Consider the following 27,364-nt stretch of genomic DNA (forward strand, 5'->3'; position numbering starts at 1 on the left):
CTGAAGAAGAGCAAAGTACTTTATCAGGCAAAAGAAGAACGAAGCCAACCACGGTCTCAGTAAATCTCTACGGGGATAATTAGTGTCCATCCTTTCGACTTTCTTCACCACTTCCATCCATCACCTGCATTAGCACCACCGCTGCCATTGTCACCTGATGATCATTCATGGGGACCAAAGCTGGGATGATGTATATGGTGTGGACTGAAAGCACACTCCGGTGGTCCTCTTGTTAAGCTTTTATCAGTGAGGTAGCAAGAAGGACACTATTGGTACAAAAATTCTTCAGGCAAACCGGGCAGAGCTTTCAGGCTCAGAATGTGCCAGAGCACAATGCCCAGTTTGGCCATGGTTTCCTTGACTAATTCAGCGTTTTTTTTTCTGGGCATTCATCAATAACTAGCCCATCCAGGGTGTTTGTATATTCTCACTCCTCTTGATATTTATCCCTGGTGATATTTCTAACCTCTTAAACCAGATCTTCAGTTCTTTTTGGGGTGCCATTGCAGGACACACATCACCACTATCTTTTTCTTCCTTGTTTATGGTTCTTACATTGCTGATTATTATAAGCAAAAGAGCAAAATATTTAGAAGTGGAGGGAGGTTTTTGGTCCGTAGATGGCCCTATCTTGCTGAGGAACATAAGAGTTATTTTTAATGATGATGATGTCCCACCTTCCACCCAGAACCAGGACTCAAGGCAGCTCACAAAAATTAAAACAAACGTAAATAAAACACAGAGAGTTAAAAATATAGAAATGATAATAGGTAAAAGGTAATTAAACTATATAAAATTAAAATGGGCCAAGATTGCTCTGTGGACCAGAGGTTTCTAATTCTTCGTGTATATGCTTGGATTGTTTGTTCTAAGAAATACATATAATAAATATTTTTAAGCAGCACAGCTGGAATCCCAGAGTATGCAAATACATAAGGCTAGATTGGATGATACTCTGCCTAGCACATGGGGGGGGGGAGTGTGCCCTGCCCACAAGGGACTTCAGTCCCATTTCTACTGGCCCCACATGTACAGCTGGGGATGAAACATCCAAATATCGCTGATATGCAGCAACATTTGGGCATTCTGCTCCTGCGCACCCATGCTGAGACAGCAGAGGTGAAGCCACTGTCCCAGATGTGTGGGAGGAGCTATGGACCCTGGCCCCCCTTGACATAATGGCTTAGATTGGTGGAAATGCATCATCTCATCCACCCCCTAGGTAGAACTGGATATGGGCCCGGCAAGAAAAGGAAACCATTCCTTTGTGAGCCAAGTAAATCGTTTCCAGAGCCCCTCAGTGCACACAGCAGGGAAAGGAGACTCACAAATATAGTATTGAATTCTCGAGAGCATATTTAGAGAGCAATCAATTTGTAAATTTAAGTAGTGGAATCTGGTTCAGAAATCAATTTTTAAAAATGCTGCTTTTCTGTTTCAGATCGAAATGCTAGAGCACAAATATGGAGGCCACCTGGTCTCTCGGAGGGCAGCCTGCACCATCCAGACTGCCTTCCGCCAGTACCAGCTCAGCAAAAACTTTGAGAAGATACGGAACTCGCTCCTGGAGAGTCGTATGCCCCGGCGGATTTCACTGAGGAAAGTCCGAGTCCAGAACTCTGAAAGTTTTTCTGCTGAGAAGGCCCTCGTGGAAGGCTATAACTTTGTTGGCATACCCTTGGTGAGGTCTCCGTCTTTGCCAGCTACCATAAGCGGGGCCCTGACTGAGCTGGAGGACTCTTTCACCGAGCAAGTCCAGTCTTTGGCCAAGTCTATAGATGACGCCCTCAGCACATGGAGCCTGAAGACGATGTGTTCCCTTCAAGATGGCAGCTCCTACCAGATAAGGGAGACATTCAGCGCGATGCAGCCAAACCAAGACTTGGAAGCCGAACTGAAGGATCAAGAGAAGGAGGAAGGGCTGCTGCCAGATACGTTGCCAAAGAGCAGCAGCACCCTCATGATGGCCTTCCGGGATGTCACCGTCCAGATTGACAACAAGAACTTCTCCGTCTCCTCATCTACCTCGGTGTCTATGGCAAACTGCCTTGCCAACAACACCCAGGCGGGGGTTTCTCAAGCTGCCAAAATAGAAGAAATCCCAGAGGAAGCTGGGAAAGAGAACCAAGAGCCTCAAGCTGTCTCCGAGGGGCAGCCTGACTCCGGAATCCTTCAGAATAGTCATACGGCAACTGAGGGGAACATCAACACCAACGGCTTGGCGGGAGGGGAAGCAGACCAAGAACAAATGATGGTGCAGAAGCTGGAGTTCAGCTCCAGCCACGAGGCTGGGCAGAACAAGGGCTCGGAGGCAGAAAATGTGGACAATTCAGAGCAGCTGAGCAGCAGCAGCACCTCCACCTCGGCCAAATCTGCCTCAGAGTTGTCTTCAAAGGAAGCCTTGCAGGCCATGATTTTGAGTCTCCCGCGGTATCACTGTGAAAACCCGGCCAGCTGCAAATCTCCTACTCTTTCCACGGACACCATGAGGAAACGGCTCTACCGCATTGGGCTAAACCTCTTTAACATGTAAGTGGCTAATAATAATAAATCTTTTAATCTCCCGTGGCTTTCCTCAATTTGTGACAACAAAGGCTGTTGGGGGGAAATGTCTCCTTCAAGTCACATTGCTTTCATTTTTAAGGGTTTGGCCCCCTAAGAAACGCAGACCCTGTTTTATTGTGGGTCAGGCAGTTGCACTGAAGCTGTGCCACAGAGGGGGAAAGAAAGGACTCACAAGTGCTTAGTGTCCACAGCACTTGAGAGTTCTCTGGCTGCTATCTAAATAGGGCTGTGTGAGAATAAGACATAAACATCCCAGTTATCATCTGCGGATTTAAAAAAAAGAATTTAAAAATTACCTCAGTTTTCATGCCCTCTCCACAGAGATTTGCCACTTTTGACGTGAGCATTTTGGCTGCCATTTTTCTTTTGGCAGGCTTGGTATAATTATACACCAGGCAGCAGCAAGTTAATATCTTTCTCTCCCCTATCCCTCTTTCCTGCTTTCGCTCAGCTAAGGCCACTGTGTTGTGAAAAATAGCTGTAGGTATTGGGGGTGGGGGGAGGGAACCAGGCACAGCAGCCGGGAAACTGGAGTCAGGGGAGGTCAAAAACATTACATGTTGGACTCGGTTTTTGAAGAGGCACTTTGGGCCTCTTCTATTGGCTCTCAGCATGATTCTCTGAACCTCAGTAATCCTTGGGGGAATATTGTAATTTGCCCTTCTATAGCTTCGTCATGCACTTTAACAGTTGGTTATTATTCCATTTGTTGGATGGTAATAGCAGATGGCGTATCTCCGGGACTGCTCATTTTATTAACTCAAACATTAATATGAATGTAGTACTTGAAATACATGCATTTTTTTGCATTTTTATCCCACCCTTCTCCCAGGGAGCTCAAGGCAGCATATACAGGGTTTTATCCCATTTTAGCCTCACAACACTTAGGGTTAGAAAACATGACTCACCCTGGGCTAACCTATGTGCTTCATGGCTGAGTGGAGAATTGGGTCCAGGACTGATGTTCTATCATCATATATTGGCTTTAATTTTTTTTTTTTAAAAAGACCTAAACACATTCTACCAAACTTTGGGTGGCTTCATATGAATAATAACCTGTGCCCTGTGGCTGCCGTAAATCAAATTGCAGGAGGGCTGCCTTAATGTTGTCAGCATACTCTCATTTGCTATGTGAAGAATAGCTCTTTCGAGTGAAACTGTCTTTACTTGCCTTGAAACGAACTGAGAAGCAAGTGTCAAATGGATTTCTTATGGGGAGATTCAGGGAGCCACTCCCAAGGCTTTGTCTCTGGTATTTACCCATTTGACACCTGAAGGCAGGATGTCTGGAGGAGGACCTCAATGGTTGCTTCAGTTAATGGGTCATATATTGGCTGGCAGCAAAGGCCAGCCAAAATTTGCAAAACTCTGAATGCAATCTGATCAAAGTTTAACGCTCCTAAGCGTCTTTTTTCAAGAACAAAAGATAATGGAGCACATGGTTAGCAGTTTGACTGGAAAAAGTGCTTATTTTTGGCTGGGTTGTGCCCATTATAAGTATTTGTACACACTAACCATGATAATAACAGGTTGTTTATTATAATTGCTTTGGTTTCTTTGATTGTGTCCAAAAAGGCCAATTGCATATCTTAGGTTACACCAGCCACCTTTAGACTCACGCGTAGTTGGAATTATGCTGACAGCAGATTTCAGAGAAACATTTTGCTAGTTTTGCCCTTCAGATTTTTCTATCCTCTATGTAGGTCGGTTTTCTGCCCAAGTCGTTTAGTGTACCTAAAACAGCTCTCTGAACCTCCACTCGTAATTCTAAATTTATGGGAGAGAATTGCTGGAGTATTTCCTTTGACTTGAAATCATTACATGGGGAGCAGCTCTGAGATGCACAGCAGAAAGAAAATGTGTTGCTTTTGGCTTTGCTGTTTACCTGGGTGACCGCAGGGCACCTTCCTTTCCAATCAAAAGGGGCATTCCGACTACTTTATTTGTTCTGTGTTTTGGCTTGCTGTGAAGACTGTTAGAAGAAGGGCTGTATTGCCACTTGAGTTGATGACATTTCTGGAAGGTAATTGGCATGGACACAGTTGCATTAGGTATGTCACAAACATTTCACCGAAAGCAAAATTCAAAGCAAAGGTGGGGCTTTCTCCAACCGATACAGCAACCTCTCAGCAGTGGCAGTGGCAGGGCTTCTTCTCTTTGCGGCTATGATGTCAGCAACCTCACCATCATTTTGCATCCCACACAATACTCCAGTCTTTGCATTGTTCCTGGGGACTGTGGGGGGGGGGCAGGGGAGAGGGAGACTATTCCGCAATGTGGAATACTACTTGGAGATGATTCCGCAATGTGGTCCTCTCTTTTTTTCAGAGGGGAACCAAAACACATACTCAGAAATTTTATTAGAAAAAAACCTTTTCTGAGAAATCACAGCTCAGCTCTAAGAACTCCATACTGCACATCTGTCTGGCCCAAGCTGTGGGTGTCACTTAAGCTGTGCTACTAATTTGCTTTAGCATTCAATCAGCTGGTCAGGCACTATAGCACTCTGGCCTCAGAGCTGTCTACTCCACTTGAACAGTTCTTCTCTAGCATAAGGATCGCCTACTTCTGTCTCTTTTCCTGATCTGGACCTCTGCCTGCCTTTAACCAGCCTCTGGTTTTGTGTCCACTGGAACCCAACCCCTGGCTGCTTTGGGCCACACACCCACATCTGGTCCACTTGGAATGCCAGCTCCTTGGCCAGTGGAACCTGTAACCAGACCCTGCTGTCTCCTGTTTCCTTCAAGTGAGGCTGAGTTAAGGCAGGGGAAGGGAGGTGGAGGAGAGCAGAAGAACAGGCGTGAGCACGGGCACAGTTGACTTCTGTAGACTTACCATGTCCAGCCCAAGCCTGTGGTAAGTCTGGGGCCAAGCAGATAGATGCTGTTATTCTCCCCCATGAATGAATAAGGAGGGAGGTGGCAGAATCCTAAGTGGTTCCCAAGAACAAAAGTTAGAAAGACCAGAGAAGCAGCTAGCCCTGGGTAGAAAGCTAGTCTGTGTGGCTACAGACACGCACTAGGAGTGGAGATGTTGCTGACCTATATAGCCTACCCAACTATCTACCTATCTCCTGTACAGTGGTACCTCGGGTTAAGTACTTAATTCGTACCGGAGGTCCGTTCTTAACCTGAAACTGTTCTTAACCTGAAGCACCACTTTAGCTAATGGGGCCTCCCACTGCCGCACAATTTCTGTTCTCATCCTGAAGCAAAATTCTTAACCCGAGGTACTATTTCTGGGTTAGCGGAGTCTGTAACCTGAAGTGTATGTAACCCAAGGTACCACTGTACTGTGGTTTCAGCTCAGTGGCAGACCGTCTACTATGTGTGCAGAAGGCCTTAGGTTCAATTGCTGGCATCTGTAGGCAGGACTAGAAGAAACACTGCAGAGCTGTTGCCCGGTCCATGCAGATAATACTGAACTACAGTACATGACTCAGTATAAGGCAACCTGCTATGTCCCTACTGGATAGGCAATCTGTTCTAGCCTTATTCTTGCTGCACCTATGGACATACTTAGAACCATAGAATTGTACAGTAGGAAGGGACCCTGAGTGTCATTTAGCCCAACCCCCTGAAATGCAGGAATCCTGCCCACAGACATTCCTGGTTGGGCTCGAACCATTAGCCTGGTTAGCAGCCAGATGCACTGATCCATTGGGGGCTTGATGCAAGATTATTATATTTGCTCATTGCCTAGCACCCATGTTACCAGAATGAAGCCAGCCAGAATACTGCATCCCTTCTGCCTCAAACTGAAGAACAACATAAACAAAAAATTGGCACTCTTTAAAATCCAAATGGCCTACACTCAAGCAAATAACAGTTTGTGGTAAGTGCTGAGGGCTGGTGCTATTCCACACCTCCTCTCCATATGCACTCGTACCTCATTTTGGACCACATTCTCAATCTGCTTTTTGCCCTGCTTTCCCCCAATGGAATTAATTACCTCTTGTGCAACACCCTCAGTGATGATAAAAAAATAATGACTTCTGGTTGCCAAATGGCTTTGATGCTGTTCCATTTCACCATTTGGCTGTGTATATGAGCCTTCAGTTACAGAAAATGCTCCCCGCAGAACAACAACTGTTATTGCTACCACTAATAAATGCCGGGATGCTTGGTTACATAAACCTTCCTGACAGGATTTAATAACACCAGTGGCTTACCTACAGCGTTATATAACCGCTGCCCAATACAAAATTGGGTCTATGTGGCCCAAGAGGTCTTCTGCATGGCCTTGTTCTCCATGTCTTCAATCATGCAACTCCCCCGTGAGCAATTATTGAGTAATATTCTGAATTGTGACAGCCTCCCGCAAATTGATTGAATGCATTTGTGACTCTGCACTTCAAGCGGCAACACATTCCAGAGCGAGTGGGTGGAATTCCTGGAATGGAGAAAGCCTCATTATGCAGTGTTGCTATAATAGCGGTGTTTGTGTAGGCGGCCATTTCCGTAGGTGGAAGGGAAAGCCAGGAGAGCTGTAGGAATCCCGCAGCACCCAGCCAAACTTGCTTAGCTCCTCAGGAAAACAGGAGGAAATATTGGCAGCTCAACCCATAAACAACACAGGCTGTGGTGTAAATCACATTGTGTAGAGCACTGAAAGTGTTTTAGGGCAATGTTACTGTGTGGTAACCTACATAGCACTTATTCCATGCGGCTATTTTACACCTGCATAAGGGACGCGGGTGGCGCTGTGGGTAAAAGCCTCAGCGCCTAGGGCTTGCCGATCGAAAGGTCGGCAGTTCGAATCCCTGCGGCGGGGTGCGCTCCCGTCGTTCGGTCCCAGCGCCTGCCAACCTAGCAGTTCGAAAGCACTCCCGGGTGCAAGTAGATAAATAGGGACCGCTTACTAGCGGGAAGGTAAACGGCGTTTCTGTGTGCAGCTCTGACTCGCCAGAGCAGCAATGTCACGCTGGCCACGTGACCCGGAAGTGTCTCCGGACAGCGCTGGCCCCCGGCCTCTTGAGTGAGATGGGCGCACAACCCTAGAGTCTGTCAAGACTGGCCCGTATGGGCAGGGGTACCTTTACCTTTTATTTTACACCTGCATACTAAGTAAATGGTGTAAGGAGCAAATTCAGCTTTAAATAACAATGAACTCAATGCTCAGAGGGCCCCCATGTGCGATGTCCTGACACAGGACATGCGTGACGTCAGGACGTTGTGCAATGCCGCATCAGCCCCCTCAATCCTCTGGAAAAGGTGGCGCCTCTGCGCTGGAGTCTCACTGAAAGAGTTGATCCCTTTTAGAGAGTCCCAACACTTCAAACAGAATCAGTCAGATGACAGATTAAATTTACATACTGTCAAACTTTTTCAGACTCAGGATGTGCATCTTCTGAGACACGTTTCTGAGCTAGGTACGTGACCTGCGCCTCACTCTCTCACTGACAAATAGGGGTGAGTTTTTTTGTGATGAGAGAACAACACAGCAACCCAAAATGCCCACTTTGGGTGCCGTGAGAGATCACAGCCCCCCAATAATTGATTTTTCAGATCTACAGTGCAGCGAGAGAGATTGTGGCACCCAAAATGGCTGCCATTTTTTAAAAAATGGCTGTCAGTTTGACACCTTTATATATCTAGGGTGGGCCTGCGAATAAGGCCACATTTGCACCATACATTTAAAGCACCATGGTGCTACTTTAAACATTCATGGCTTCTCCCAAATAATTCCAAGAGCTGTAGTTTGTTAAGAGTGCTGTTTCCTTCCCAGAGCTACTGTTGCCAGAGTCCCCCCTGAAGAGGGATTGATTGTTAAACCACTTAGGGCCTTGCAGCTCTGGGTAGGGAATAGGGGCCTCCTAGCAACTTTCAGACCCCATAACAAACTACAGCTCCCAGAATTCTTTGTGGGAAGCCATGGCTATTTAAAATGGTGTCTTTGTGCTTTAAATGTATGGTGCAAATGTAGCCTAACAGAAGAACAGACAACAAAAGTGGATTCTGTGAGCTCTTAACATGACATTGCAAGGTCGGAAAGACAAACACCCACTCAGTGGCTTGAAGATTTCACTGCCCTTTCTATGTGGGAATCATTGATCTTGTTTAGATACTTATTTGAACATATGGACTATGTATCTTAATCTGTGCATTTAAACAAGGATTGATAGACTATTCATATTATTAGGGTCAGCTGGCAATATATATATATTTTTATTTCCTTTCGTTAGATCTGCAAAATAAAAAGTAAAATAAAAGTTGACACCACAGAAAGGATCTTATGTAACTGCCATTTGTGCATCTTACTGCATATATATTCCACCTTTCTGCTAAGGAACTCTAAGGTGATTTGCAGTTTTTTAAAAAAACAACAACACACAGCTTGCAATCTAAGTTACATAATAGCCCTATTCAGGCATTAAAGCCCTCATGCCATTTGAATTGTGTGAAGGTAGAGTGGGGGTGCACTAATTTTGCCTCTGCTTCTTGTCCCTGTTACCCATCCTCACCTCCCCCCTGCATGCATTTAGAAACTTGCACGATCAGGATTCTGAATTACACGGGGAGCCTATATAAGTACTGTGGAATTGCTAGCTATGATGTCTGATGTTCTACCTCCATTGTATGATGCAGCAACGCTACTGAATACCAGTTGCTTGGAATTACAAATGGGTAGTAGATTCCTGTTGCTCTCAGTTCCTACTTGCAGGCTCCCTACAGGTTGGTCTCTGCAAGAAGAGGATGCTGAACTAGATGAGCCTTTTTGTCTGACCCAGCAGGGCTCTTCTTCTGCTCTGATATCCCTTGTGATACAAGACGTGTGCTTGAGATTGCTGTGCTCTTAAGTACTGAAGGGAATAGCAAGTTGACTCTTGACTCCCTCTACTTCCCAGAAATCCAGACAAGGGGATCCAGTTCCTTATATCTCGGGGCTTCATACCAGACACACCGATTGGAGTGGCGCATTTCCTGTTGCAGCGCAAGGGGCTCAGCCGGCAGATGATCGGGGAGTTCCTGGGGAACAGCAAGAAACAGTTCAACCGGGATGTTCTAGAGTAAGTGGCCTTTCTAGACCCCATTCTTTTACTCACTCATCATCCACGACTCCTTCTATTGGCAGCTATCCCCCCTGTCCCCGCCCCCAATTGCTGCTCTCTTCCTGGTATTCTTTATTGGAAATAAATATGCATCTGCTTCTTGTTTGCATCTGGGGAGCATTGGGAATAATCCCACTGAAATCAGGCAGAGAAGCCCACAGCATTAAGGAAGGGAAAATCTGGCTGCCTGGTTTGTTTGTATTCTGGTTTATAATACGTTAACAAATGGGAACAACTTGAGGAGGCAATAAATGCTCAGGCTGGGAATCAAGGGATCTGGATTATCCTTCTGCAAATATCTAATGACACTTACACTCCCAAATCAGTTAGAGACTTGGGGAAATTCCTGCCCCATTGCCCACCTTCTTTACGTTGACTCAGCACTAATAAACAGCATGACCCAAGCAAGGCCAGTGACATCATCCGCAGTGACGGCAGGCAAGTCGCACAAAGAATTGAAGCAATGAGCCTAGGGCAGTTGCAGCTCAAAACACCAGATTGAGGCTACTTGGAGATGCATCACTGGGGCTAAAATATCTAAAGATGTGAGATGTAAAGACAGCTTGGAGCCTGTCTTCAAACATGAGCTGTCAGACATACCAGCATATCAAACGCTTGCTGAAGACATTCAGCGTTGCTACTCTTTGCTAGCTCCATTGCTCTCTCCCTGCTGCAACCTGCTCCAACCCTGCAATCCTGTCCTCCATTGACTTAGCCTGGGGAAAGCCAAGGACACATCCCATAGCCAGAGGAAGTGCAGAAGAGGAGAGGAACGGGCAAGTGGAGGAGGCGGTGGTGGCAAGCAGGAAGCTTCAGCCAGTGTTTGATTGGCTGGTATGTCTGCTAGTTCAGGTTTGGAGGTGGGCTCAGAGCGTTGTGAATTTTCCCCAAGCACCCTTGTTATCTTGCTCCCTTCCCAGACCCCTTTGTGCACACTTTTCCTGTTTTGTTTCAAAGGCCTTGCTCTGTGATGACATTACAGTGGGTGGCATTCAGCTAGGTTTTACTCAGCGTAAACCCATGGACATTAATGAACTTGACTAAGTTTTACTCATTGTAGACCCACTGAAAGTAATGGACCTCCATTACTTTCAGTGGGTCTACACTGAGTAAAACTTAATTGAATACAACCCAGTATGTCTTTTGTATGCAGGACAGGCCTTCTCTGATTTGGGATTATCTAGGATGTATTTACAGTACCAACCTAAATTACTTTTCCTCTGGGAACAATTTTCCCCATTTATGTACAGTATGTACATTTATATCTCACTTTTCTTCCACCATGGGACCCCCAGGGCAGCATACATGCGTTTCCCAGGCACAGGCGTCCTAATTTTAAGGTCCACTTCTTCCTGTCAGACAGCCACCAGGCTTAATTCTTTGCAACCAGTGAAATTAATATTGACCCCCCCTTTGTTTTTGTTTTTTAATATGCTGCATGCATATCGATCTGGATATAATTAAGGGCTCATGCTCCCTCCAATGTTCTTGTGACAAGCACCACAATTAAAAGCAACTAGGGCAGAAGCAATAGGGAGAGGGATAGCTGTGTGTCTGAGGAAGGAAGGGAAAGGTCACTTCAGTCACAGGCTAGAGGACCCAGAGCCACTGGGAGGTCGCACCCCTACCAGCAGAGGTTATTGGTTACCGGCCTCAGCCGTCATCCAGAGAACAAGCATCTGCAGTAAATCTTAATTCTCCCCTCAAAGCTGGAATGGCAGTTAAACTGTCAGTTGTCCTGTGACTGCAGAAGTGAGAGGAAGGACACTTTGGCCTAGCCACTAGCTAGAGGAGCAAAAGTCACTGAATGCCAGTCATTGGGAATGACAAGTGGGCAGAGCGCTGTTGCACTCAGGGCCTAGTACTTGCAGGCTTCCCATAGGCATCTGGTTTGCCACAGTGAGAAGAGGATGCTAGACCAGATGGGCACTCAGTTTGGTCAAGTAGGGCTCTTGCTTTCTGATGATTGCTCCTGTTCCATCCCAGCAAGAACGCCAGGAAGGAGAATATCACTTTTATGCCAATGGGCTGTAAATGCCACTTAACAACCCTATTTGTCCTGGGCAGTGTCAAACTGCTCTCCCTCCTCTGCCTTCCACCCGTGTTTGTGTGTGTGTGTGTGTGTGTGTGATTTTCTAGATTGTAACTGCAAGGGCAGCTCCTGTGTTTTCCTTTTTTGGCTTTTGTGCAGTGCCTCATTCATATACAGGCACTCTAGAAACCAGTCAGTCAATAAGGCCGCCTGCCTCAGCTCTGCTTCCTCCACTGCCCAGACTTGCCTGAGAGTTGGGATTGGGTGCAGACTTCAAACAAATTGAAATAGATCCAAAGCAGCCTACAATTTGCTGATCAGGAGACCTCACTGCTTCCCCAGGACCAGGAATTTCAAAGCTCTCGGCTGCTTCCTTGTCTTCTTTTTCGCTTCTCCCCTCTCTCTTTGCTTGTTTGGTCCTGTGTGGGGAGAGGTGACTAGAGAGTGTGTAATAACTTGAGATGGGTGAATCTGTCCATTTTGGTTTCTTCCAGTTTCTCATCTTTAAGTTCAGTTCACCCTGTTTCTACATCAGATAGTGAATTTTTTTATTTCCAAAAATACACAAAAAATCCATATGCATTATTGTATGTGTTTCTCTAGTATATTCATTTTTGTATGCAATGAATATACTAGAGATATGCCTATATATGCATTTCAGAGAACAATTCCCCTCTAATACAATCAGGTTTTGTATATTATTTTCATTAATGTATTCATTTGGTTTGAGAAGTGCATCACAAAATCCAGAAAAGTGTGAATTTTGAAAGCTTAGCTGTGTTTTGATGTACTTACTGGTGCCGGAAGTATGAATTAGGTAGGTTCACATGGGGGGGGGGGACCCAGATTGAATGAATTTATCCCCATTAAGAACTGGGAGAGAGCTGCAATGAAGAAAGTACACAGCACATGGCATGCTTCAAACATCCCCATCCCATCTACCCTGCATGTCATAACATGAGCCCTTTCTTCTCGATGCATTCACTGTTGATGGACAGGCTTCCGTAAGAGCAACACTATATGGTTTCACATACACACATTTCCCCTGCTCCAGTAGCCAAAGTGAGGGCTGCACTTACTCCCAGAAAGAGCCTCTATTATGATCAAAAATTAATCGTAAGTCACTGAAAAAAGAGGGCCTTTCAGATGTGTCTGTTGAGATGCTTATCTCCAGTCATCCAACAGAACTGCTTTCCATGCAAGCTATCCACCAGCACTGCTGGAAGGCTTTGGTTTTCGTTTTTCACAGTAAACCCAAAGAAACTGGCTGTTTGAGCTTGTAGTTGCTCCAGCTGCATGTGATAATGTGATAGTGGCGGTTGCTCATTGCAAATGCACACAGTTCCAAATCCACCACGGTTCTTCCCCTGCACTCCCCAGTTTGAAATTATTTCTAATTGCATCGTCTTCCTGTGCCTGTCTAGCTTCAGTCTTGTATGAACATCGCCTGAAATGTGTACTGGAAGAATTGATCCAGCTAGTGCAGCCCTGCTAGATTAATCAAATCAAATGAGTGAATGATAGAATCCCTTTTAGAGAAGCTGTGAAACTCTCCATCGTGTGCCCCTGAGAAGGCTGACCTCCCAACGGTCATAATAAGCCCCTGGCTTATCTCCGATGTTCTAATATAGTAAAGAGGTTTCAAATGACTTTTGGGTGTGAATAGCTTGCTAGAAACCTGCACAGGGAACTACACTAATAAGATTTGATTGGCTAACTTGCAAGGGAGGGGCAATAGCTCAGCGGCCAATCACATGCTTTACATGCAGAAGGACCCAGGTCCTGGCACCTCCTGGTAAAAGGATCAAATAGCAGAAGAAAGGAAAGAGGGAAAACCCTCTTCATGAGACCATGGACAGCAGTCTGAACGGGGCTAGATGGACCAATAATCAGATGGACCTGATATAAGGCATCTTCCTGTTATCATCCTCTTCCCCCCATATTGCCAAAAATTATGAGTGCTTCCTATTGCTAAGAAAGTGGAAACAGACAACAAGGAAGCACACAACATCCTCTGCCCTCCTCCCTTCACTGGTGTAAATTCCTCCCTCCACCCTTCCCTGATTTGCCTAAACTATGGCTTAAGCATTACATCTGCAGTGAAGCTCGCCATGGTGAATGCAGCTAAGATGTTTCTTAATCAGTGTGTGCAAACCCTTCAGTCCTTATTGTCACAATGGGGAACCTGGTTAGCATTAAGTATGGCTAGTATCTGTGCAGTTGTAATGGCGAAACACTGAGAAAGGAGGGGGAATACATGGCCAAAGGGGAAGGAAGGAGGGGAGCGACAGTGACCTGTGTAGCCCACTCTCAATTTCTTAAGCATGGTTGAGAGATCAGCTCCGTTATGCCTGTCCCACTGTCATTATCTCTATCCATTTGCTTTCCTCCGCCCTCCTTCTATGTCACCGTTTTGTTCTTGTCCATCTATCTTGCCCTGATTCCGTTCACCTTTTGTTCCTTATGTTTTGTCTCAAGAATGTCATACCCTCCCCGTTCATTCATAAGCTCCGCTGGGTAAGCAGTGGATGGCTCGTTCCGTGAATGGAGCTGGCAGCATCACTGGGGGTGGGCTGTTTGTTGTGCAAGTCGAAGGATTCTGGGAAGGTCAGGCACAACTGTCGTCTTCAATTTGTTTCCAAAGCGAGTGTTATTTTTCTGAATGCAAGAGGCATTCTGGTGAATGGGAGCAGGTTGTTTGTTAGATTGGGGGCAGTATGCTCTGATCTATTTTCCTGGAGGGCAAACTGGTCTCCTTACTGTCCAGAGCTTGCAATTCCATTGTTTCCACTGAGAAATTGGCGGAAAGCAGCCGATCAGACTTTCAGGAAACGGACGTGCCATCCTGCCTCTTTTGTGCAATGCGTAGTCGTTTGTTCAGGACGAGCCTTGAAGGGGGTTCGATGAATGAGCAGGTGTGTTATGTTCTTTCTCAAAGGTCACAATGATAGGAAATGCTTTCAGCTCTCCCAGAAATATATAATAGTCAAAATGTACCAAGTAGCAGAGGAACATCAGAAGAGCATGCCGGATCAGGCCAGTCCAGCATCCTCTTCTCACAGTGACCAACCAAATGCCTGTGGGAAGCCAGCAAGCAGGATTTGAGATCAAGAGCACTCTCCCCTTCTGCTGTTTCTAGCAACTGGCATTCAGAAGCATTGCTGCCTCCAACTGTTATGGCAAAGCGTAGCCATCAGAGGCAGGAGCCGTCAATTGCCCTCTGCTCCATGAATTGGTCTAATTTTCTTTTAAAGTTTGACTGTGTGCAGCATGAAGAAGCTCATTTGCTGTTGCCTCATCTAGCTCAGGGACTGTGTGTTAAACCACAGAGCCTAGGGCTTGCAGATCAGAAGGTCGGCGGTTCGAATCCCCGTGACGGGATGAGCTCCCGTTGCTCGGTCCCTGCTCCTGCCAACCTAGCAGTTCGAAAGCACAAAGTGCAAGTAGATAAATAGGTACCGCTCCGGCAGGAAGGTAAGACGGCATTTCCTTGTGCTGCTCTGGTTCACCAGAAGCGGCTTAGTCATGCTGGCCACATGACCCGGAAGCTGTACGCTGGCTCCTTCAGCCAGTAAAGCGAGATGAGCGCCGCAACCCCAGAGTCGGCCATGATTGGAGCTAATGGTCAGGGGTCCCTTTACCTTTACATCTAGCTCAGTGTTCCCTTTACTGACTGGCAGCAGCTTTCTGGGATATGGAGTTTCCCCAGACCTACCCAGAGATGTAAAACATGTGCTGGTGAGCTGTAGCCCTTCAACAAAGGGCGATTTGGTGACTGGCTGGCAAATCCAGGGCTTTCTCAGCAGTCTCTCTACGAAACTCCTCACTTGTTTCAGAAAGATGGCTGAGCCTTTCCAATTCAGGAAGGCATTTGTTGTGCCTTAGCTAGATTTCTCTTGCTTGTCCTGGTGGTTTCATTGTTTTCATCGGGCTCTGCGTGTCTTGCCTTTTGTATGGGTTTTCGTCTTTTTGTGTGTATTTAACCATAAGCTGCTGTTGGAGCCCTGCGGGTTACAAATGTGGGGTAGACAGTTTGGAAACAAATTCATAAATAATCTTGACAGGTGCAAGGAACAAGTTCCCACTTCCCCCAAAGCATGGAGGGAATTCAGTACATCTGTGTAGGAAGGAAATGCCCTTGGCTTCGCGTGGTCATCGCCATCACAATGAAACAGCAATACATTTCTCAGTTCATCTCCTCTGTGGTTGAATGAGTGGTTGCCAGCCTTTGTTTCTTCTCCTGTGCCTTTAGCATCAGCCTGGCAGGCAGAAATTAAGGAGGCAAGACTTTCCCCATCACTTTTCCCTATGCCAGGGACTGTTCAGTTTCTGCATGTGGGACTGCTGTTAAACATACAAAAGATCCATAGTTCAGAGGTAGAACATCTGCTTTGCATGCAGAAGGTCCCAGTTTCAATCTCTGTCATCTCTAAGGAATGTCACGTGGGGCTTATCCACACCTCTGCTTGCTCTTCTGCTTCCCCCTGGTTTGGTGTTGAAATGGAACCAACGGCTATGGGGTTTCCCACATATTGCTTTTCATTCCAGTTTAGCACTAAAGAGCAGGTTTCTCAAGGGGAAAGCAGCAGAGCAAAAACTAGTGACAAGGAAAAGTGTGGATGAGTCCTTACTGAAGACAATACTAAGCTGGATGGACTATTGGCATGGTTCAGTATAAGGCAGCTTCCTATATTCCTTTCATCCAAATGGATCTATTTGTCAGGTGTGTCCAATAGCTGTTTCCCCTCTGTAGGTACCACTTGATGGTCTGTACTGATTTTGTCACGTGTGCAGAGATATCTTTGGGGTGGCCATGCCCACCTACTCAGTTTGGTGATGGGCAACAAGAGCAGGAGAAGGTTGTTGCCTTCAAACCCTTCATGGGGGCTTTTTGGGGGCTTCTAGTTGACCACTCCAGGAAAGAGGAAGAACACTAGAGTGGATGGACATTTGGGCTGACCCAACAGGGTTCTTCTTACGTTCAGTGTTCACCTAAGCATTCCCTAAGCATTATATTCACTTAAAACACAATTTCATCTGGCAAATGTTGAAGGACCTGGAGGTCTCGGCATTTTGGAGGAGCTTGACATGAGTAATTGGGCCAGTGGCTTAGTGGCCAGGTTTTATCATTTCAAGCCTGCCTGAATAAAGTTGCTACATCTGTTACTCTTCAACAAGTATTCTGAGTGAGTAAATGTTATTTTTACCTTTTACAGGACTGTTTGTGTGATTGCTGTTTTAAGGGGGAGAGAAGGGGGAAATACCAGGAAAATCCAGTCTGCCTTAAAGCATCTTGGATTCACTGGATAAAGAAGGAGGGGGGTGCGGTGGGTGTGGCGCCCCCCTGGGACACTCACCCCGCACTCGGCTAGCCCCGCCCCTGTGTGCACACTATGTGCGCCGCTCCGGGTGCCGGAGCAGCTAACTCCGCCTCTGCTTGGATTACTTAAACTAAAAGACTAAAACAAGCTTAGCTAAGCTTCCCTTTAAGATGCAAATGGATGCCACTCTGCTAAACTCACAAACGTGAGGAAGGAAGGATAATATAGTGGTGCCTCGCAAGACGAAAAGAATCCGTTCCGTGAGTCTCTTCGTCTAGCGGTTTGCGAAGCAAGCCCATTAGCAGATTAGTGGATTAGCGCTATTAGCGGTTTAGCGGCTATTAGCGGCTATTAAAGGCTTAAGGGATTAGCGGATTAGCTGCTAAAAGGCTATTAGCAGCTTAGTGCCTTAGATAAAGGGGGTAGGGAGCGGAAAAAAAACCCCAGGAATCGCAAGACATTTTCGTCTTGCAAAGCAAGCCCATAGCAAATTCGTCCTGCGAAGCACCTCCAAAACGGAAAACCCTTTTGTCTAGCGGGTTTTCCGTCTTGCGAGGCATTCGTCTTGCAGGGCACCACTGTATCTAATAAATATTTCCTCTCCTGGCATCTGTTCACATCCCAACAATTCAAACCCTGTGCTCTTTTGCATCCGGTCTTCCTACCCACATTTCCCCACATTGCACATACCAATTCTTCCTAGGGGAGCAAGGTGCATTAGGGAAGGTAGATTGGTATAAAGAGGGGGCAGCCACTGAGTTGTTTGTGACCCCACTGTGGGAACCACTGGTGAACAGGGATGTTGCCTGAGCAACGTGAGGCAAGTTCCCCTTCCCTTAGCTTGCCCTGAAGTTGTTTATTTCAGGGAGGGAAGAGGGCTGTTACTTATTAATATCTTTGTGTCTTGTGGTTTTAAGAGTTTCCACCTGGCTGCCTCTCCTCTGTTCCCTTCTTGAGTGTGGGCTACGAGTTCATTTTGCAGACGCTTTTAGTGGGAAGCTGGCTCCCGCTGCATTGTCACCTGAGCGGAAAAAGCCTGGAAAATAGGTCACTGCGCTTGGCTGAGCACATCCCCGGCCCACAATGGTACAGCTGCTTCCTGCCTTTCCCAAACCCTTGCACTGTGAGCCTCCGGTGCTGCGATGAGTCCTGTTCTAGGTGCCTTGTGGCAGAATATGCACTGGCAAGACACTGAGGTTTCTTCTGGCGATGCTACCTGTGGGCAGAAGGACCAACAAGAAATTACAGTGGCTGAAATTGTGATGGAAGTGATCTCAGGGGCTCTGGATTCAAGCACAATAGAATTGTGCCGCCCCGCCCCCCCCCCAATGTTTTAAAGCTCTACTGGCGCTCATTGTTACTTAGGTTTATTATGTGCCATCCATGTAAACCTGCCTCCGCATTAAAGGGATGTTTGGAAAAGTAGAAGAGACTATCCCAGGAGAGTCTTTAGTAACAATCAGCCAAACAGTAGCATCTGATGGATTTCAAGCTTGTGTGCAGCTGTTTGTCTGTACATTTATAAAAGCTTCATGCTAAAATCTGATCACTTGCTACAAAACACACACACCGTCTTTATTTTGCATAGCTATACCTATTTGTTTCTTACATACATAACCAAATGCATTCTCTCTATGACTCAGTGCTCTATTTTTTCCTCCCTTCGGAATAATAATGCTTGAAACATCCCCAAAGGTTATTAAAGAGAGCACCTTTGGGATAATCCTGTCTATATTGTGCAGCTTCAACAGTGTGGCTAGAAATGAAGGAAGAGGAATCTTGTTTTAAAGGGATTTATACATGTAATTAAGCAGTTCCAACCCAATCAATCTTTGCTTGCTTTTGAACCACCTCTTGTATCAAGCAGCTGCTTATGTCTGAACCACTTGTGTATTATTATTATTTTTAAAGCCCAACTAATTACAGGCAAAATTAGACATGAAATAATATGTATATTCTACATATGATATGTATAAAAGAGCCAAGCCCTGTGTTGTCCTATATTTTGGCAGCTACTTACCTTTCTTTCTTTCTTTCTTTCTTTCTTTCTTTCTTTCTTTCTTTTATTTATTTAGTTATTTAGCTGCCCTTTATCCAAAGGGCCCAGGGCAGTGTACATTAAGAACATAATTTACGCAGCATAATAATAAAAACACAATACACAGCATAATTAAACAACAATGACAACAACATTAGCACATACCAATTTAACAGGCCATAGATTATTTAATGGCTGATAGGCTGGGTAAAAAGGAATGTTTTCACCTGGTGCCTAAAGACATGTAATGATGGCATCAGGCGAGCCCTTCTGGGGAGAGAATTCCACAGAGGGAGCCACCACAGAAGAGGCCTTTTGTTGTGTTGTCACTTTCCAAATCTCTCGGGAAGGCAGGACATAGAGAAGGGCCTTGGATGACAAACACGGGATTGTGAGGGGAGGTCCTTAAGGGATTGAGGCCTTGAAATTTTATGTATCCATTTTTGTGCTGGTTACTTTAGGAAACCGCACATGGGATGGGTTCTGGTTGAGGGTAGTGTCATGTAAACAGTGCCCAGAAATCAGCCTCAAATTCACAGTAAACACCAATGTGACAAGCCCCCTTGTCCTCTCCACCTCCCTCTTGGTCTTGCATTTGTTATGAATGATCATATTGCTGGCAATGATCATATTGCTAGGAGACACTGATGCACACCCCCACCATCAAACTCAACTAGCCAATATATATTTTAAACCAGGGCTGTGCAGAGGCTTAAAGGTTACAGGATCTGCTTTGTTTTTTGATTGTACCCCCAAGACCCATTACCCAGACCCATAGGGGCCTAGGGGCCAGACATAGACTTTGAATTAAGGAACATATCCTTGAACACCAGGAATTTGTTTTCAGCAGCAGACCTGAGCTCACAGTCCTTGCCACCCACAAACCATCTCCTGCTTTCCCCCCAAGCTTTTTTCTTTTTCTTTTTTTCGATTCAGTGCCCTAGTTTTGGCATTAGAGTCGCCTTTTTTGTTTGTTGGAATTGTTAAACAAATGAGAGTCTTTCTGGTCTACTACAAAAATTACCCAGAGATTTGCAAGTAGATCACTTCTTACTGCTTTCCTTCTGGGTGACATCACTGCTACCTCAACCCTACACTAAGGCTTTGGCCTTTGAACTATCTGTGAGTTGAGGGAGATGCCCCAACCATTTGCAGTCTCACACAGAACCCTTTTCCTTTGTTTCCCTTAATAGCCCATCACCCAGTCTTATCACCTCACCAGGAGGCTAGCCTAGCTATTCTAAGAATTAGAAGCCTTGATTAAATTCTAACACTTGCTGGATCCAGGGATTAGAGGGGTCTGGCACCCAGCTTAACACCCCAAACTCATAACAGTACAGTAACGCTGGTGCCATTCAAGGCAAAATCAAAGATAACTGCTAAGAACTCATAAATCTTTAGGTTACAGTCGTTAACCATGCCCTGGCATGGAGAATGCAGCCTCAGATGTTCCCTTGATAGAGAAGATGGGATCTATAGTCCCCATTCTGTTGAGTAGGCTTCAGTCTTTAATGGTGTCTTCGTGCAAGGAAGCGCAATGCACTTCAAGTATTTATTTCTTTTTCTGTATTTCCTCCAAATTTTAAAGTCTCCAGGGGTGACTGCAGTGGTGAACCTGGTATTGATTAACTAGGAAATTTTCTGCAGTTATCAAAGCTAAGCATTTAGCAGCAAGAAGCCTTGATGTGACCCCATGGGAAGAGGAAGTGCATGTGTTAGTAAAATAAAAATAACAAACAGAGAGGAGGAGGGACGGGAGAGGAGGAGGGATAGCTCTTTAGTGCTCTTTCTCCTTCTGCAAGCATCCTCTGATCTGCCCCTTGAAGGGAAAAAATAAAGACTGTCTTGGGGGAATAGTCACATTGATTTTTCTCCCCTTTATACTTGAGTGTGGTATCAACAGTTCCTCTGGCACAGGAAAAAACCAAACCCAGGTCTCTGCAACTGGAGACAGATTATAGTTTTCTTCTTCTTCAGAGACTTAGTTTAGACCAAGTATTTGGACCCTTTTCAGTCCAGGGGCTGCATTTCCTCATGGGACACCTCTGGGGCGGTGTGCCAGTGTTGGGCAGGACCAGAGGCAAAGGTAGGTGGAGCAATGGATTTCAGCTTTGCAAGTTAGAGATATCTGCAGACGGGTATATCCCTACACCTCTCTGCCATTCATACAGGCAAACAAACAAGAGAGATTATCAAGGAGGGCATGGAGTACAGAGTACAGACAGGGGTCTGTTTTGGGGGGGGACGGGTGTGTGTTTCCTGGGGAGTCTTGAGGGACAGGTAGAGAGGGCTGAAGGACTGTATTCAGCCCATGGACCTCAGGCTCCCCACTGCTAGTTCACGGGGTTATTTTCACCAAAATTTGAGTCCACACATACGGCAACACTTTAGTATCTGTACAGCACTCACGGACTGTTCAAGGCACTTCACCTTAAGGCTGACCTGAAATGCCCTCTCCCCATTTGCCCGCTCCTGTTTAGGATAGGGTTATAATTCAGTAGCAGAACACACATTTTGCATGCAAAAATCCCAAGGTTCAATCCCTGCCATCTCCAGGTAGGGTTGAGGAAATCTCTTGTCTAGAACCCTTCAGAACCACTGTCAGCCATTGTGGACCAGCCTTCCCCAACTTGGTGCCTTCCAGATGTTGTTAGGCTAAAGCTTCCAGCAGCTCCAGCTAGCATGGACAGTGTTATGGACAGGTGTTATGGAAACCACAGGCCAAAATTCCCAGAGGACACAAGACTGGAGAAGGCTAGATGAATACTAGCATTCAGTTAGAATGTTGGGACTAGGACCTAATACCCTGGGGTTCAAATCCCCACTCAGCCATGAAGCTGACTGGGTGGCCTTGGACCACTCCTAACCTTCTCAATCTATGTACTTCACAGGGATGTTGAGGAGGGGTTTGTGGCATACTGCCCTTCCCTACTTAGAGAGGAAGGGTGGGAGAAAAATATAACTGAAATATATCTTCAGTAGACCCAAGGCTTTTTCCGAATGAGCTCAGATGTCAGCCAAAAGAGAGCAAGATACAGAAGCAAGATGGGGTGTAGTCACATCTTGATTTTTTTTGGAAGGAATAATGGGATTCCTGCTGAGATCTTCCATGTTGTTGTGATAGGCCTGTTTTTCCATCGTACATCTCCAAGGAGGCTGTTATGCAGAGATGCTTGTAGTAATGCTGTTTGTTTTCTCCTTCCTTTAGCTGTGTAGTAGATGAGATGGACTTCTCTGGCATGGAGCTTGATGAAGCTTTGCGGAAATTTCAAGCCCACATCCGGGTGCAGGGAGAGGCCCAGAAGGTGGAGAGGTTGATTGAAGCCTTCAGGTAAGAGCCGCACTGATGTGGTAGAGATTGACAGGCAGCTGCTTCCAATGTTGGAGGTCAACTGTCTGAGGAGTAGCCAGGAGTTTCCCCTTACCCAAGAAAGAGTAAACCTATGAGTAGGTTTCTGTAGTGAGATTCCACTGGGCCATGCGAGGTGTAGGGTCCCAAGATCTCATGAAGGGTGCTGCTCCTTCCCAGTTTTGTGGCTATGGTTGGTGTTATGCTGCCCCACAAATCAGTCAGACGGCATTGACAGGCTCACCAGATGTAAGCCATTCCTACAAATTTACAATTAGTATTTCATAAATGATGGGGAGGTCACATGTCAGGGAAAACCTTCTTAAACAAAAACATCTTCAGCAGGTGCCTGTCCAATTTCATTTGGTAATTGATTCCAGAGGGCTGGGGCTACAGCACTAACAGCCCTGTTTCTAGTGCTACACTTCTGAGGCATGTGGTACTCTCGGCAGTACTACTGAGGCATGCAGAACTCAGACCCGTCTGAGAAGATTGCCACAAGCACACAGTTTTGTTGCAGGGAAGTTTCTGCACATATTCAAAAACAGTAAGCCCTCAACATACGCGGGGGTTATGTTCCAGGGATCATGCCTAAAGCCAAAATCATGTATAGTCAAAACACATTGGGTGCAATGGTGGTTGGGATTGCCAAAGTCTTTTTTCCCAGATTCCCATTTCTGTCATGGATCAGTTATTCTTGGGAAACAGACTTTTCCGTTTGTGTGCTTGTAGAACCAACTGATGCACTGCAAGCTGTGTATGTGAAATCTAACATGCTTCCTGGTCCTTTGAATCTACCTAAAGTGATTGGCTTGTTCTTTTATTCTGAGTTATAGCTCTGGGATTGTAGGCCCAACCACTTTGAAGCATTTTTTTGAAACAGTCAAGTGGTGTATAGATTTTATGGAATAAAATAAACTTTGGTGTCATCATTGATAGTCAGACTGTAAGTAATCTGAGGATCCCCAGACATTTAAATTTATGTATTAGTGGCATTTGATTTCCATTCATGTGTGTTGACTTTGTCTCCCCCACCTGCAGCCAGCGGTACTGCATGTGTAACCCTGACGTAGTCCAGCAATTCCATAACCCAGACACCATCTTCATCCTGGCCTTTGCTATCATCCTCCTCAACACGGATATGTACAGCCCGAACATCAAACCTGACAGGAAAATGATGCTGGAGGACTTTATTCGGAACCTCAGAGGTGAGGGCATTGCTTGGATGAGGCATAATCCCAGCGTGAAGTAGAATTCAAGCCAGAGGTAGAGGCACATAACACCAAAATAACTAAAATATATGTACCCGAAGGGAGGAAAGTAGCACTGCCACCTCTCCGAGAGAGGGAGAAGAGCCTATTTGCATTGTTGATCTTGTAAATATATGTACATTTGAAATTGCTCACTAGCTGGTCATGAAATTGAAAAAAAAAATGCAATCTTACAAATTTATAGTAATTGCACCTCCCCATAATCTCTGGTCCAACAGGTTTGCAGAGGCGATTCTTCTTTGGCCAGAGCCCTTACTGGGACAGAAATATATGGCCATGTGCATTTATCACAGCCAACCATGACTCTATCTTCTCTTTCTCAAGCCTCTGAAAAAGTACACCCCCTTGTAGCTCAGGTTCATATTTTATCTCTGTTCTCATTGTTTATGCTTCACAGGAGTGGATGATGGAGCTGACATTCCCCGGGACTTAGTGGTCGGAATTTACGAGAGGATCCAACAGAGAGAGCTCAAATCAAATGAGGACCATGTAACCTATGTCACCAAAGTAGAAAAATCCATTGTTGGAATGAAAACGGTGAGCCTTTTGCCCATCACAAAGTCAGTCTGGTTACTGTTGTTATCCCTTGCAATCGTGTTTGCTCCATGGTTACTTTTTCCTTATGAGGCTGCCTTGTGCCAGGTAAGTCCTGTTGGCCCAGTATTGTCCTTCTCGGGAATGGGGAACCTGTAAGACTCGATCAGCTCCCATCAGTCCTAGCCAGCATGTCAAGGATGGTGGCAGATAGAGTCTAAACCACGTCTGGAGGGCCAGAGATACAAACCCCTGCTTCGCACTGAACTGGCAAGGCCTCTTCATACAGAGTCTCAGGATGAAGTCTTCCCCATCACATTCTGCTTGTGATCTTTTTTACTAGAGATGTCAGGGGCTGAACTAGGGCCCTTCTGCATTCGAAGCATGTGCTATTCTGCCACTGAATTATATGATTAGCCTTCTCTTTCTGACTTACGTTTTCCTTTAATGTGCCCATCTCCTCTTTTCTTTCTCTGCAGTGTTCTCTGATCTCATTTATAATTATTATTTTTTCACATCGTTATTTCTTTATTTTGTTTGCCCTTGAAAATGGTCTTGAGTACGTCTGTCTGATTTTCCGGGCAGCAATCATTTTTGCAGACCCTGCCTGTCTTGTAACCTGGAAGCCAAGTCCCTAGGAAGGCACGGAAGGCTGAAGGTGTCTCAGGGCCCATCTGTGTGTACAGAGACCACACGTGCCTGGGGTACAGGCTGGTGGGTTCTGCAAAGGGCCTTTTAGTAGGTGTGGGGTATTCGGTTCACTTTTAATTTTAACAAGAGCCCACCTAATTCGCACTTCCCAAAACAATGCACAGACCAACATCTTTTTGTTAATTGCACTTCTCCGAATTTTGCAGCGCAGTTCTCCAACCTGAATAACGTGTAAAGAAATGGGAATGTTTGTAGGGGGGGTAAGTGTGTGTAAATATGCATATATTAGTAAAAATAACATATGAAGTTGCATTGTTTTAGGGATGATTGTTTCATACTAGGCCAAATGCATACAGAAATTTATCGGTTAGAAGAAACACACATTAAAATGCTGACAAATTTTTGTGAGGACTTTTTTCCCCCTTAAAAAAAATTCAGGCTAATGAGGAAATAGGGAGAATCGAGCTTAAAACTGGAAAAAAATTGAGAAATCGAGAGAAGCTGAAATGGACAGATTTGTCTACCCCTTCCTGGGAGAATCACTGTGTAGATATTCCTGTGACGATCCAGCTGTTCTCCCTCTGATTTCTAAGCCATGAGCGGTAATTAGTTAGTTAGTCCTCCTTGCCCCTACTGAAATGAAGCTTCAGCACATGTAACTGCATTTTACATATACATTATGCCCCCCCCTTTTCCTGTCTGTCTCCTCTCCCTGTCCTCACTCTTTTGTTTTCCTTTCATCACAATTTAGACCATAAACTCCTTGAAGCAGAGGCCTGTCCTTTTTTGCTTATGTTATTCTGCAAAGTGCCATCTGCAGTGACAGCCCCGTATAAATCACTCCCTCTAATAGTGAACTCAGGTGGTGAGTGCCAATAAGACTGGAGCCAAAAGGGGGCCACTGAGAAACAGAAACAGGAAGGTAGCAGTATGCTTGGAAGGACTCTGAGGTTTCCAGAAGCAGAAAAATACATTTTAAAACGAACAAACTTCTAAACAGTCCGCAGAGGACTACGTGTGCTCAGTAATCATAGGACATTGTGAGTCTTGCGGAAGAGAAAAATGGAAAACCTAGCAGTGGAGAGTCGAATGGCCTGCTGGGAGAAAATGGCTGGGAGGAAGGAACTCAGGACAGGAAATGCTCCTTTAATGAGGGAAGGTGAACCCTGAAACACTTTGTTGCTGATTCCACTTGTGATCCATAACAATCAACATTGCCATTTCAGTTTCTATTTGCTTCTCTGCTGTCATGGGAGGTTAAAAACTTGCTTTCCCTTCTCACTCCAAGAAAAGGACCACACTTAGCAGACTTTGCATCACAGGACCTATTATTTTTTTGTGCTCATGCAAGCACCAAGGTCTTCCGATTCCATCAGGTGCAGCGAGATACTGCAGATCAGGGAAAGTCCTGAAATGAATGAACTCTGCCTGCCATAATTGTGAGAAGCTGCTCTGGTACATTCAGTGCTGTTAAGGAGCAGAAAACGTCCTGATGAGAACAGGCTGCAGGTGGTGGTGGGGCAAAGCCATTGCAAAGGCTTGCTTGAAGTCGTTTAACGTGCAGTGCTTTGCGGTTGGCGGATAAGGAAGGGGACTGTTTCCACTCCATCTCTGTCTTCCAGGTCCTTTCAGTGCCACATCGCCGGTTAGTTTGCTGCAGCCGACTTTACGAAGTGACAGACGTGAACAAAGTACAGAAGCAAGCTGCTCACCAGAGGGAGGTCTTCCTCTTCAATGATTTGCTGGTGGTGAGTGGCCTTTGGCCTTGAGAATCACAGCATCGCAAAGGGACTTAGAGCCAGTGTTCAGGAAAAGCACAGGACACGCGACTCCCCTAGGACTTCCAGGTTGGATTTGATGTGAGGCGTTGCATTCTCCCTTACTTATGAAACTCCCTTCTATGTAGAAAGGTAGCAATCAGGGAGAAGGTGCTTAGATACCTTTTTATCTGTGGTATGCTGGTTTTCCGTGGGTAGGAGGTTTGTTCTGCTGGTTGTTCTTTTGCTCAGGGGAGCATTCGGTCATGAAATCACCTACCTGCCTTCCAAACACTGCAACAAATGTGTTGTTGTATGTATGTATGTATTTGTGTAGATAGGTATAAAAATCAGTCTTTAATGCCACCTTGTACTATGCCCCACCATGACTCAAAGATTACAATTACAGCACCAGCAGAGATAAGGCAACAATATGAAATACAGCCTTAAAACAGTAATGGAGTTGATACTTTCTAAGATGAAATAGCAGAGTCTTAGCTTGCTATATAAGTTCCATCTCTAATCAAATGTTCTTCAGGAAGAAGCCCCATAGTCTAGGTGGTTGACTGAGAGACCACAGCCTCCCAATACACATCAGACAGTGAGTGGGGCAGGAACAGAGGCTTTGAAGATGAGCGGACAGGTTTATATGGGAGAAAGAACTCATAGAATAATAGAATTGCAGAGTGGAAGGGACTTTGAGGATCATCTAGTCCAACCCCCTGCAATACAGGAAATATGCAGTTCTCCCATATGGGGATCGAACCTACAACCTTGGCATTATCAGCACCACGC

General features: G+C 45.6%; 1 protein-coding gene and 1 long non-coding RNA gene across 12 annotated transcripts in view; one reads left to right on the forward strand and one right to left on the reverse strand.

The window, feature by feature from the left end:
• Positions 1–27,364, forward strand: part of IQSEC3 (IQ motif and Sec7 domain ArfGEF 3) — a 136,969-nt gene that overhangs the window by 97,469 nt on the left and 12,136 nt on the right. For all 8 annotated transcript variants that reach the window (XM_083401394.1, XM_083401389.1, XM_083401393.1 and 5 more), the window contains 6 exons: positions 1,442–2,529; positions 9,413–9,574; positions 22,216–22,338; positions 23,398–23,564; positions 24,025–24,164; positions 26,435–26,560. In XM_083401394.1, the coding sequence (XP_083257520.1) occupies positions 1,442–2,529; positions 9,413–9,574; positions 22,216–22,338; positions 23,398–23,564; positions 24,025–24,164; positions 26,435–26,560 (1,806 nt within the window). The remainder of the gene's footprint in view (positions 1–1,441; positions 2,530–9,412; positions 9,575–22,215; positions 22,339–23,397; positions 23,565–24,024; positions 24,165–26,434; positions 26,561–27,364) is intronic.
• Positions 4,083–11,418, reverse strand: LOC310658980. 4 transcript variants are annotated; one of them, XR_014502556.1, is made up of 4 exons: positions 11,245–11,418; positions 9,135–9,533; positions 6,737–6,957; positions 4,083–4,800 (listed from the first exon to the last, which is right to left on the reverse strand). It is a non-coding gene; the product is annotated as an uncharacterized lncRNA (long non-coding RNA). The 4 variants fall into 4 exon arrangements; XR_014502557.1 differs by having other exon boundaries at positions 9,469–9,533; positions 11,245–11,405; XR_014502558.1 differs by having other exon boundaries at positions 9,460–9,533; positions 11,245–11,405.

Source organism: Podarcis tiliguerta (assembly GCF_965153285.1).
Source record: "Podarcis tiliguerta genome assembly, chromosome: 10".
Taxonomy (NCBI): domain Eukaryota; kingdom Metazoa; phylum Chordata; class Lepidosauria; order Squamata; family Lacertidae; genus Podarcis; species Podarcis tiliguerta.